A 12419-nucleotide genomic window follows, 5' to 3' on the forward strand; every position below is an offset into this window, starting at 1 on the left:
CAAGAGGTATGCCGAAGCTCGGGCCTTCTCCAAGGAGGGAGTGGTCCAGTTTTAGATATTAGACAAATAGAAGTGGATGAATATGTCAGAACTCTGAGTAATATTATGCAAGTTTTGTCTACACAGGCTAGGAAAACTACAGAGATACCAGACGAGACACCAGAAGAGACTCCTGTTCGGCCAGGTGATTGGGTGAGGGTGAAAGTTCACAAAAGACAGTGGGCTGATCCCCGGTGGACGGAAGCGTGAAAGGTTGTAACAAACTTCACACGCGCTCCGGTTTAAAGGTAAAGAAAAAGGAGCAAATTGACACCACCTCACACATTGTCACCCTTCACTGGCAACTTCCAGAACATTATTGGGAGTTAGGACTGATTTGGCAGAGCTGGAACAAAACAATAAATAGAAATAAGATAAAGATAGAAACAGCTCAAAAGACAAATTGTCTATAGATTTTTATAGATTGTACATTAATGTGAATACCTATTTTTTGTTTTACATCTGTAAAAAGAGTCCAATTTGTTATGTTGTTTTTGTACTCATTATTTAAATTCTGTAACGGACACAACCAGGTTTAAAATAGAGATGATGAGAACAAAGCCAAACCAATTGTGGGGTCCCCTAGGGATAAGAGTCAGAATAGCATTGTTGATTGTGCTCATTACACTTGGCACCTTTCTGGTTGGAAGGGGAGTACAATATTATGTAAGGCATGGATCCATTAGTTCACTCATAGAATGCCCACATCACTAACAAGACTCCAGCTGGGTTTCAGAGACTTTCACTTATCCCCAGAGCCAAAAGATCAGCTGAGCAATAAGAGGAGGAGTTAGAAATACTCGGTCCCAAACAAGAGGCGGTTATAATCAAGATGATTCACCCCCTTATATGCAGTTCTTGTATCAAATGATGAGATGGGTTTAAGTGATTGGGATATGTAAGTGATGGGGATTTACAGATTAGGGGAATCTCTAAATACACTGGATCCATGTTTTAGTCTGTACCAGAAACACCCCCTGTTAAGCTATGAACAACCGATCGGTGACCTGAGCACAATTATTGAAAATGATTGTTAGACACAGGCTACTAACCCACAAGTACAGCTTTGTACGTACAAACTCTATGAACAAGATTCCCCAGCAGATAGTGGCGACATTGCAGATATGTCCAGTCACAAAAGTTACTACGGTTCTAAATAACAGTGAGATTTAAAGTGATGGAGAAAATATGGAGACGTTCTTTTATAGTGTGTGAAATATGTGGTGCTTGAAACATCTAGGTATTTAAATGTATAGAAGAAAATGGTTTCCTGAAAGAGTTAATTGGAATAAACATGTTACAGTGGGTGAAGGCAATGTTTAGGGATATGGTAAAATTATTAGTAGACATGAATTGTGTTTAGATGGCATTTAACAACTAAGATGGATAGTATGGTTAGGAAAATAGAGTGGAAAAGGTTGGATTTATTTTACCTCAGTGTGTTAGAATTTAACTATACGTAATGCCTCCCGAGATCTCTCTCTCTCCACCTGTCAGAACGCTACGACCCCATCGTCCAAGCAGACAAAAGACCTCACCACGGAAGACTCCTCCTCCTCCATAGAACAGACAGAGAACCAGAGCTGAACCAACAACTCCAACGCTGCATCCAGAACCATCTCCACCTGAGGCACCAAGAACCAAAACCAGGTGACATAAAAAGGCACACTCTCATCGGTCCCCCACAGGACATGAAGTTCCAAGCTGAGCCACAAGATTTGGGCACAAGAGCAGAGTGTGGGACATGAGAGCGGAATACGCCCTCCATGCAACAAAGTAGAGACTGTAAAGGAGGAGATGAAAAGCAAAGCAGATGGGACACTGAGAAGAGTTACAGCGGAAGGATCCAAGAGCGGATGGACTGAGGAGAAGGTGGACGGAGGAGAGGAAAGAACGGAGGAGTTGGCATGGTCCGGCAGAATGTGAGGGGGTCGTGGCGACAACCAGAGGGGGAGAGAAGGAAAACGGGAGTGAGTGAGTTTACACATAAACACACTTATTCACCAACGAGAAATACGGAAAGAAAAAGATTTATCAGCCATGAATTAATCAATTGGTGAATTTATAAAGAAAAAAGAGGAAACTATTAAATAACCCTAAAAACACACTGAGGGTAGAACATATTATTCAATCTTTTCATCATATCAACAAATTATTCTTTAAGAGTTTTTTATTCATGTGTGAATTTGGGGAAGATTTAATTTGTTACAGTATAGACCTACAGTTTAAAGGGATGGTTTTAGTAACCACTCTATAAAAGCAGACAAATCTTTATTTGTATGGAAAATGTTAAAGGTAGAGCTAGTACCAAGCCAAAGATGGTGTTCCAATCTAGAGTATTGATTTCTCCATTGTAGCATGGTTATTACCTCAGGAGGGAAGATTAAGGTGGAAATAACATTTGTTTTTCGTCCAAGATGTAGAGTTTTAAAATGACACTGGGCAAAGAGCGAAAGCAAAGTTTAATTAAAAAAAAAAAAAAAAAACTAATGTAGTTGGGAGTAATACATGCGGGGCCTTGGATCACTCATTGTGATGGTACATATTTGTTACAACAAACATCGTTTAGGGAGAAGGGGCCGCTCAACCCACCCTGCAGATGTTTTAAATCTTACTTGCAGCTTCAGAGGGAGCGCACGGCACCAGAGTATGAGTTTTAAAAGACAAGCGCCACCAGCTCCTAAAGGTCATCCATTCACCAGATGACCTGACGTTTAGAGATGTTATTTAAAGGAGAAACATATCTGCCATAGGTGTAAATTCCTGAATTAAACTGCAAACCATTAATGAAATGACTTCTGTTTTTAAAATCCTTGTTAAAGGAGGGAGTAATTATCACATGCTCGGGCACCCAAGGTTCCACACACTGTAAAAGGGGTTAGCATAGGTATTTAAGTAGACCATAATTGAAAATAAATTAGTATAATGAGTTATTGATATTCCACCGGTTTTCACACCATTTCAGGGACTTTATCACTGCATTAGAACAGACCACCCAAAGGTACTGAGTAGGAACTTTTAAGTGATGAAACTCTACAACTGTTGTAACTGACCAAAATCTTCTCCCAGAAATGACTGTCTAGACTGCCGTACCCCAGAGTAGAACGCACAACGGCCCCTTCTAGAGAACATATTACTTTCATACCTTAAATGGTATGAAAGGAGGGAGGGTAAATTTCTCAGGAGGAGACAGTTACAAATGCTAGCAGAACAAGACGACCCACCCCGTATACAGATGTGGATGACAATGATGAGTTAGTTTAAATGATATGGATGTTCGGAGATGAGATTGATCAATGAATGTCCAGCCGATGTGATTCTTTAAATGATGAAATCATGTGAAGAAGTGAGCAAAATTAAAATGGAGTGAATCCATTTCAATTTACTTCATACTATTCCAAGATAGCATATTTTTAATATTTTTATTATTCCAATTAATTTTACACTATTCTAAGATAGTCCATTTTATTTGACTTTATTACTTTATACTATTCTAATATGGTAGATTTCATGTTGTATAAATCATTGCTATTCTAGAATGGTTTGTTTCTTTTCACTTTGTAAAAACAAGTGCCTTAACACTGAGCGTGGTATGAGAACGGTTTCTGTGAAAGGAGGGAGGAAGAAATGTTCTGATACCAAGCCATTGCTGCTATTTTGAAGAATGATATTGAATGTAAACACTAGAAGTTATGCACAAGGGACAACTTTTATGTTTGAACACAGACAAGAATTTATTTTGTATTTTTGTAAAGCCGGCTGTGAAACCATTCCATTTGATTGTATGTTTGTTAATATGAGATATGTAATATGCAAAGTTCAGATGAAGAACTCATTGATTTCAGTATTATACACACCTTTTAGGTGTGTAAGGAGGGACTGTTAGAAATTAAAATCAATGTTTTGATGGTATAATGTAGCTTAAACATACCGTCAGTTTAAACGCTCTTTTATAGTGAAAAACCAGAAATTCTTGTGCACAAGCAGTTAAGCTTTTATTCTGAAAATCCTTCATCTACGGTTAGCATGTAGCATGTGGCTAATATACGATTTCCTAAAGAGGTGAATTGAGGAGCGAAATGACTTGGTGTGGTGAAAACCGAAACCTACTGATTTAACACTACAACGATAGATGTCGAGATATTACCATGCTGAATATTAAATGAAGGTACAGTTTATTTGAATACATTATTGTTTACAGACGAGTAGCATGTGACAACATCCGGAATGACCGGCAACCAAACGAGCCGAGAAGTATTGTTTAGAGTATTGATTACAGCGTTTAGAATGTGTTAAATGAAAAGTGATGAAAGAGAATATGAGGAGAAACGGCGTGTTAAGCATATATTGAATGTGAAAAGAACCTATCCTCTGTTTAAATGCAATAACGGACATTGGAGACGAGGTGAGCCGGCTGGCGGGGAGGAGCCAGCAGAGGATATATATAGCAGCGCCGGGGGAGAGATCCGCTGTCTTTCTTGCTCAGGAGAACCGGACCACAGCTGTTTGTCTGACGGAACAATATTCTGTCTGTAACACTACCGCGCCTTTTTTAATTAAAGTATCCCATTTGAATCTTTTCAGAGACTCCATTTAGTCTCATTTTAAAGCTTCTCTCCTGGACGCGAGAATAAAGAACACATTTTAACAACTCCTACACGCTGCTGTGGGCAACCCACGTATAGAAAGAGCTAGGCTACGTAATCTCCCTCTGTGTGTGTGTGTGTGTGTGTGTGTGTGTGTGTGTGTGTGTGTGTGTGTGTGTGTGTGTGTGTGTGTCACAGACAGACAGACAGACAGACAGACAGACAGCAGAGTCTCTTCTCGCATCAGCATCACGGGGTCTAATCGCTCTTCTCGATCGTGTAGGAGGAGGCGTCTGTCAAACCTGTGGAGGTCTGTCTGTCCCTCTGTCTGTGTCCGTCTGTCTGCTCGGGAGGCACCACACACTCGTCCTTCGTCTTTTAGAGTAGACTAGTTGTAGTTTGGAGACGATAAACCGGTTTTACTACCCTTTGGGAGAATCTCTCTGTCATCCCGGAAGACTCATCGCATTCTCGTCGTAAAGGAAGTGAAAGCGAACAGGTGCGTGAGCCACATTTATCAATTGTTTTAATCAATTATCTAGAAATATCAGCTCAAGAGCTATTTAATTTCTCTGTATCACATTGCAACATGATACTAGATCAGTTTTCTTTAATGGTTAGTGAATCCATTCATGATTTTCTCAGTGGGGCTGTAACCAGATCCTACAGGTGGGATTTCAGCTCCCTCATTCGTTCAGATATTTCACACGGCGATACTGGCTTGACAAACCTGTTTTAGACAAAACTAGGGCGGTGGCATTTTTGTCTTGTGAAACGTTTTAATACCAAGCGCTTGGATCCGGGAGTGCCTTCTCATTGCGTCTGTTTTACCATCCTCACAGTTGTGCGTGTTCATATTGGAGCCAATAACCACAGCAGCCATGGACGCTTTAATGAAAGGTTTCTCTAAAGCCAAGGATGGGGTCGTGTTGGCGGCGGAGAAAACCAAGCAGGGAGTGACTGGAGCAGCTGAGATGACGAAAGATGGGGTTATGTTTGTAGGTGGGTACTGGCAATTGATTTGATTGATCATGGTAAACCTTTAAATCCTTGTTGATTGATTTCTATTATCAATATCATCATTATAATAGCAGTATTCTGACTATTAAGCATTTCATATAGGCTAATGTCTATTATGTTCACATTTTCACTGATTGAGCTTCACCTGCTTTCTTTTCAGGTAACAAAACAAAGGATGGAGTCACAACAGGTAACACTAAATTTATATTCTAACGTAATGTAACTGTTATACTCTCTTGCTGCTCTGAAAAAATATCAATGTTGACATTTCCAAAATACACCACTTTTTTTACGAGTAAATCTTTGAAATGAAAGCAAAACGATAATATTCTCACTGGAGGTGGTCAGTAATAGAGTTGTATACTCTGCAGGTGAATAAGTGTCATATTTCACCGCCTACAAAACCTGCCCAACTCCCAATGGGCTATACCTTGCTATTTCTCATAAATAACAAGCAAATAAGCCACAGGAGACTTCATGATATAGGCATCTAGGGGAATAGTATTGTTGTATCATAGCTGCAAGTGAAAGTGAGTGTTTTGAAAATGTGATTATACAGAATGGGTTTTTATAGACACTAAATGAGGGAGAATATTTGTTATCAGTGGGACCAAGTAGCCTACATTGGGGACCGTGACCCTCAGTGGAGAAGCTTAGTTGTGAATGGATATATTAACTAAACATTTATATTACTTACTTTAAGAATGAAGCCTCACTGGATTAAACAAAACACATCTACCAGAAAACTTTCCAATCACAACAAGACATTTACATAAAAGTAACAAGATGAACTCATATGCAAAATCCCACATTACAATAGTACAAACGTTGATAGGCGGGGTGAAACTCTGCGAGGTCTTTGAAATGCCTCCAGGCTGTTTGTGAGGTTGCTCAGTTAATGTATTGAAACTAAAGGTAATAATAGAGCCTTTAATATCTCTATAGGGTTCATCTATTTAATTCTTCTTTCTCTTCTTCAGCTGTGTCTGGAGTGTCTCAAGTGGGTGGAGCAATGGTTACTGGGGTTACTGCTGTGGCCCACAAAACTGTAGAGGGTGCAGGAAACATTGCTGCTGCCACCGGATTGGTCAAGAAGGATCCTGCCAAACAAGTAAGAAATATACTCTTTGTTTTAAGCTAAACTGAAAGAAAAATGGCCTCTGGAAAAGCCCAGCCAGTTTGATCATCAATTTAAATTTCAGTGAAAAATTACAAGTTACAATCTCATACATTTGTGTTCCTTGTTTAAGTGGTACCTATGGAAATAAGTGAGAGTCAGTGATAGACTCAATCGCCATAATGTTACTTAATTCAGTGAAATATTGTGACTTAACTGACATGTAATATCTCCCCAATCATTACTTCCGTACTTACACACTAACCACATCCGCACACTTCTCTAGAGACACATTGATTTACAATATGTAGCACATCTTTAAAGTTTGCGTTATAGAACATCCCTCCATTTCATGACAGAGGCTGTCAGCTGGCTAGAAATCTTCCCTGTGCCAAGATGGCCTCCTAACCTTGAGTCATTTCTTGTCACTTCTCATATCGCCTGTGTGGCATCTGTAATGAAAGCCGCTACATAATGTTAGCTTTCCTGCTTTGTTCATCTTGTCAGCCTGGTCATCGTTTATCCAAAGGAGGAGGAGGAGGAGGAGGAGGAGGAGGTGAAGGCAGTTTACTGTAGCAAACAACTCAAATACAAAAAATAATAAATATTTTACACTTTTCTTTTCTAAACTCACCTTTCTCTAGCAAATATGTGCTGCTGTTATTGTAGACTTTTTGCTCAGGGCCAACACTGAGGCCATGTCTTTGTCATTTTTTACTGGGAATTTAGGGCTGTTGATGGCTTCACAAAGAATAATACTGCAAGTTAACATGGTAGTTAACAGTGTACATATTTTAAGTACATGTTTTGTGAGAAAGGCCATTCAACAGGCTTGTCAAACCTGAAAGATACATGCATCAGTGTACAACATCCCTAAACAAAAATCCGTAAACAAATCTTTACATTAGAGGAACATTCGTTTTTTTATGCTCTTTCGTTGACCAACTATAGCAGTAACATCGCCCTATGGTTTGTATTGCGATAAATATGGCTTAATTTTCATGGGATTACCCTCTTTATTCTCATAAGATTGCTGTCAGGAGTAGGAAATGATAAACCAGCTAAATATCTCCCTGGGCAACAGCATCACTTTATTGAATATTTGTTGTGATGCTTCATCTCGATCCCCTAATTAGTGAAGAAACACAATTTGAACACCACGAGATAACAGCACACACACACTTTTCTTCAGCTCTGCTTTCATTTGCTGTTTTGAGTGAAAAGTACCTTATGAAAAGATCAGATTAGACACCTAATAAATGATCATAGTTATTTTATCGTAGCGATGAAATCATTCTTCACTCCCGCTTTCATCCTTCATAGCTGGCATTTTATTTCATTAACAAAAGAAGCTTGTTGTATTTCCCACAAACATCCATTGAATTATTTTATCCTCGTGAGCAGTTGTGTTATCAAGGCGGGTAGATAGTTGATATTCACCCTGAGGGATAAAACACTGATGGAGCTCCACCTGGAGTGGGATCAGTCTCATTAAGAATAACCATGACGAGCCAAGCTGGCAGGCAGCTCGGACAGACAGATGGACAAACAGACCAGGAGTGGAATAAACACACATGACAAAAGCTAAATCCTGGTATTCATGGCGAGAGATTGACACGCTGACAGCAACAGATTGAGCTCACTTTATTCCCAGGTGGTGCAGCCATTAAACTTCATTAATATTGATTTCATTTTTAAAAAATGATGCCGGGTTGAGAGGGCCCATCAAAGACTGTCTCCTGTGACAGACTCACACACACGTAGACACACCAAACGGAGGTGTCTGATTAATCTCATTTAGCTGTTTCACCAATTCAGCAGCTGCTGGTGACTCATTTCAAGAGACAGAAAAGGCCATAGAGGTAGAAGGAGAGGAAAATGAGACCGAGAGTGGAGTGGCTCGGAGCTGAGGAGGCAGAAAATAGAAAATGGTCTTCACAACAAACACGTCTTATTGCTCGGATCTTTTCAGCGACATGCAATAAAAGAGGCTGCTGAATTTCAGGTCCCTAGAAAGCAATTTCTGCTCTAAAACAATTCAGATTGGAGGCGAGGCATTACTTTGATTTTGCTTCGTAAGACAGTTTTCACAGATACATTTGATTTGGTAATACCTCATAACTGAACAAATCTTTAACTTTTTGACTAAATTGTATCTGGCTAGACACGTTGGTGTTGATGTGTGTGTGTTTACACAAGCTCACATCTCTCCGGCTCTGCTGGGTAAACAGATGGAGGCTCGATGGGTGGTGTTAAATCCAGCAGCAGGAGGAGAAGGTGCTTCAGGGTTTAAGGTTATGTCAGCCGCCTGTGAGCGTGTCACACACACACACACACATGTGCACACACACACACACACACACACACACACACACACACACACACACACACACACACACACACACACACACACACACACACACACACACACACACACACACACACACACACACACACACACACACACACACACACACACACTTCACATACTGGGGCCGCTCCCCATTAAGGAAGGTCATTTCAATGGCACGGTGTAATCGGAGCGTCCTTTCAGCGAGACATGAGACGTCATAAACACCTCCACCTCCCTCCCCTTCATTAGCGCTTCAGATCAGCATCCCACTCAGTCAGAATGGCCACCAATCATAATGTCCGTCATGAAATGAGTGACTTTTAATGTATTAATAGACAAAGCAAGAGTGGGGTGAATTATGTGAGTTGTTTATATTTAAAAGTGTTGTATGAAATTGCATAAATGATGGCATAATGGCAGTAAGTGCTTCCAGATGTTGTTCTCATCGTCTGGAGGTGCGTCTGTGTCTAGGGGGTGCAACTAATGATTAGTTGATTGATTGATTCATCTGCTTATGAGTATTTTTTTTACATGTGTTATCTCTATACACTTTAAAAATAGGAAAGATAAATGCAAATGCTTTTTCCCATACTCCAAAGTCAGTTGCAAAACGTTACACTGAGAAGCTGGAACCAGATCATTTGTTTTCTTTATCAACTGATGTCTCATCAAAAAAATGTATTTAAAGTTTTAAAAATATATATTTGTGTCTTTTCCCAGACTGACGAAGCAGTACAGGACATGGCAGAGTCACCGGTTGATACTGACCCCGCTGATGTTACAGAGGTAAGACTAGCAACAGTCAATAATAATTCATATAAGAAGCTGCATTTCATTCTTATAGAAGGATTAGTGAATTGACAGTCACACAGGATTTTTTTCTGACAAGATTTAAATTTAAAAACCTCTGTAACCGTTACATTAGAGCATTTTAAAGCGATGTTTAAAAGCAGTCTTGGGACCTTGAGACATTACAAATATATAATTGAGTCCACATTCATCTGAGTTCTCTATACATAAAATAAGATGTTATTTAAAGCTGAAGGAGCAACTGGATCCTGGGGTTATATTTGCATACTATGCTACAAATTTCAACGCCCGTCTTTTGTCCTTCTTCTTTCTCAGGACGACGATGATTGAGATCTTCACAATGAAAGAGCAAAGATCCGTTATCGAAGATCAATGATCGAAACATTCCATGTCGCTCTGCCAAGTCCCGTTGTGCCTCGTTTTGGTCCTTTATGGAGTCTGTGCCCAATGTTTGTGTGCGTGTGTGTTTCTGTCTGTGTTGTTACATATGTCTGTACAGCAGTGTGTGTAATGTTCTAAAGAAAGAGGTGTGTGTGTGTGTGTGTGTGTGTGTGTGTGTGTGTGTGTGTGTGTGTGTGTGTGTGTGTGTGTGTACACATCAGTCCTAAAAGGGACCATATCACATTTACAGTGTGTATGTGTTTGTCTTTATGTATGTTTCTTGTCAACTGTATGGCTATGTCAATAACTCAAACATGGAAAAGTACCACTTCAAGCACCTAAGTGTCTCTATATAAATTACCAATTTACAGTAATCTGTTTGAAATGGAAGCATAATGATAATCTCTATTTTTGTCTGTAAACCGTCACTGTTTTCTGCGGTGGACTATATAAAGTGCTAAGCTATTTGTGCATTCATATTGTATTTTTTAAGTTATCACTGCTGTAACATAAATATGTCATATTGAATGGACTTTTGGAAACCAAGGGCATGTACAACTACTCTGCTTGTGATATGGATTTATTTGGAGTTAAATGTTTAATAAAATGTGTAAAAAAAGAAAAAGTGAGATGTTGCCGATGTTTTCTTTTTCATTTAGTTACTCCCGTTTTGATCATTTTTTCAGAAAAATAAATAAATTGATATTTGTATTTACACTGTAAACGCAACAAAATCACTGCAAGCCTAAACTAAGACAATGTAACATTTGGATGCCTAAACTCTGCATGTCAAGCCGCCTATCCCTCTCATTATCTAGCGAGGAACTAGGTTAAAAAACAGCCAGCCACAATAACGTGCGTGTCTTTCTGTCGGTAAGCCAGATGTAAATCAAAAACATGTTCCTGTTCAAAGGATTTCAATATATCTGGCGAGAATATAAGAATGTGTTATTAAACGTACTGTTATTTTCATCAGAGAAAAAGATGTCTTTAAAGGCAGCAATCTTCCTGCACAGTATGTTATTACAAAAGAATATGTTGGCCTTGATGCAAGCTCTATAACGTGAGAGGAGGAGGAATACTGTTGTTCACTACACATCCATCCACAGCCGCACCACTCAAAAGCAGGTATTTCACATTTGGCTTAATTAGAATTTTCTCCCAAAAAGTGAAAGCATGTTTCATTTCTTCCAGATTTAAAGACAGCCTTTGTGAATCACTCCAGCAGTTTACATAAAGGTCTGTGCTCCCTAGAAACAGAGTGAGTCATTTCAATTCTACTTTTCACTTCCAATTGGTACTAATGAATCCTGCACTTGTTATTGTATAAACCTGTCAACTAGTGTTTCCTGTGTGGTCCCTGCTGAATCCCCCTGACTCCTTGTTGTTATTGTTCACCGCGGCTCCATATAGAGACGGCCACTGTGAAAACAACATGACGTTGAGGATTTATATTGTTTTCTGATTTATTTTGGCCAGAGCCAAGAGGATCCCTGAACAGAACGCTGCTGACATTTTGGGAGAATAGATGTTTTTGTGCATATTATATAAATGTATTATACACTTAGTGAAAGGGCTGGAACTTTACATTTGACTGGATTTGTTTGTTTATCAACTTTATCACAGTTTATTCTGAAAAATAAATGGGAAATAGCAGCCATGTACTTAAGTCCTAAAGTCAATAAATGACTGTGGTACTTGAGAAGATGGTCATGATCCAGATGGTCGTGATCCAACAGCATATATCTCGGGTAGCTCACACTGACACACTGCACGTTTTACATTTATATTTAATATTCCATTCCCTACACTCTTAATGTATATAATGTCCTGCTTTTGGGCGGCAGTGGCTCAGTCTGTAGGGACCGAAGGGTCACCGATTCGAAGTCCTAATTGACCAAAAAACCACGGAGTGGACTGGTAGCTAGAGAGGTGCCAGTTCACCTCCTGGGCCCTGCCGGGGTGCCCTTGAGCAAGGCACCGAACCCCTAACTGCTCCCAGGCGCCGGCTAGACTGGCAGCCTCTTCGCTCTGGCCCTCTCCAGATGCATGTGCATGTTTATTCTGTATAGTGTGTATAACTGTGTGTGTATTGCATGTGCATGTGTGCCCC

The 12419-nt window shown here is 39.7% G+C and overlaps 1 protein-coding gene across 1 annotated transcript; it reads left to right on the forward strand.

Annotated features, from left to right (window-relative positions):
- Positions 1 to 4856: 4856 nt before the first annotated feature.
- On the forward strand, positions 4857 to 10931 carry LOC307024780 (uncharacterized protein). The gene is made up of 6 exons (XM_079659175.1): positions 4857 to 5124; positions 5468 to 5627; positions 5806 to 5835; positions 6626 to 6756; positions 9836 to 9901; positions 10241 to 10931. Exons 2-6 carry the CDS (start codon positions 5507 to 5509, stop codon positions 10253 to 10255), a joined length of 363 nt encoding a protein of 120 aa, XP_079515301.1. The 5' UTR covers positions 4857 to 5124; positions 5468 to 5506; the 3' UTR covers positions 10256 to 10931.
- The last annotated feature ends 1488 nt before the right edge of the window (positions 10932 to 12419 follow it).

This window comes from Notothenia rossii (assembly GCF_949606895.1).
Source record: "Notothenia rossii genome assembly, chromosome: 11".
NCBI lineage: Eukaryota > Metazoa > Chordata > Actinopteri > Perciformes > Nototheniidae > Notothenia > Notothenia rossii.

Coding starts and splice junctions, on each gene's coding strand:
- LOC307024780 (XM_079659175.1), top strand. CDS start 5,507: ATGGACGCTTTAATGAAAGGTTTCTCTAAAGCCAAGGATGGGGTCGTG. Junction 5,836..6,625: donor AAAGGATGGAGTCACAACAG/GTAACACTAAAT, acceptor TCTCTTCTTCAG/CTGTGTCTGGAGTGTCTCAA. Junction 6,757..9,835: donor AGAAGGATCCTGCCAAACAA/GTAAGAAATATA, acceptor GTCTTTTCCCAG/ACTGACGAAGCAGTACAGGA.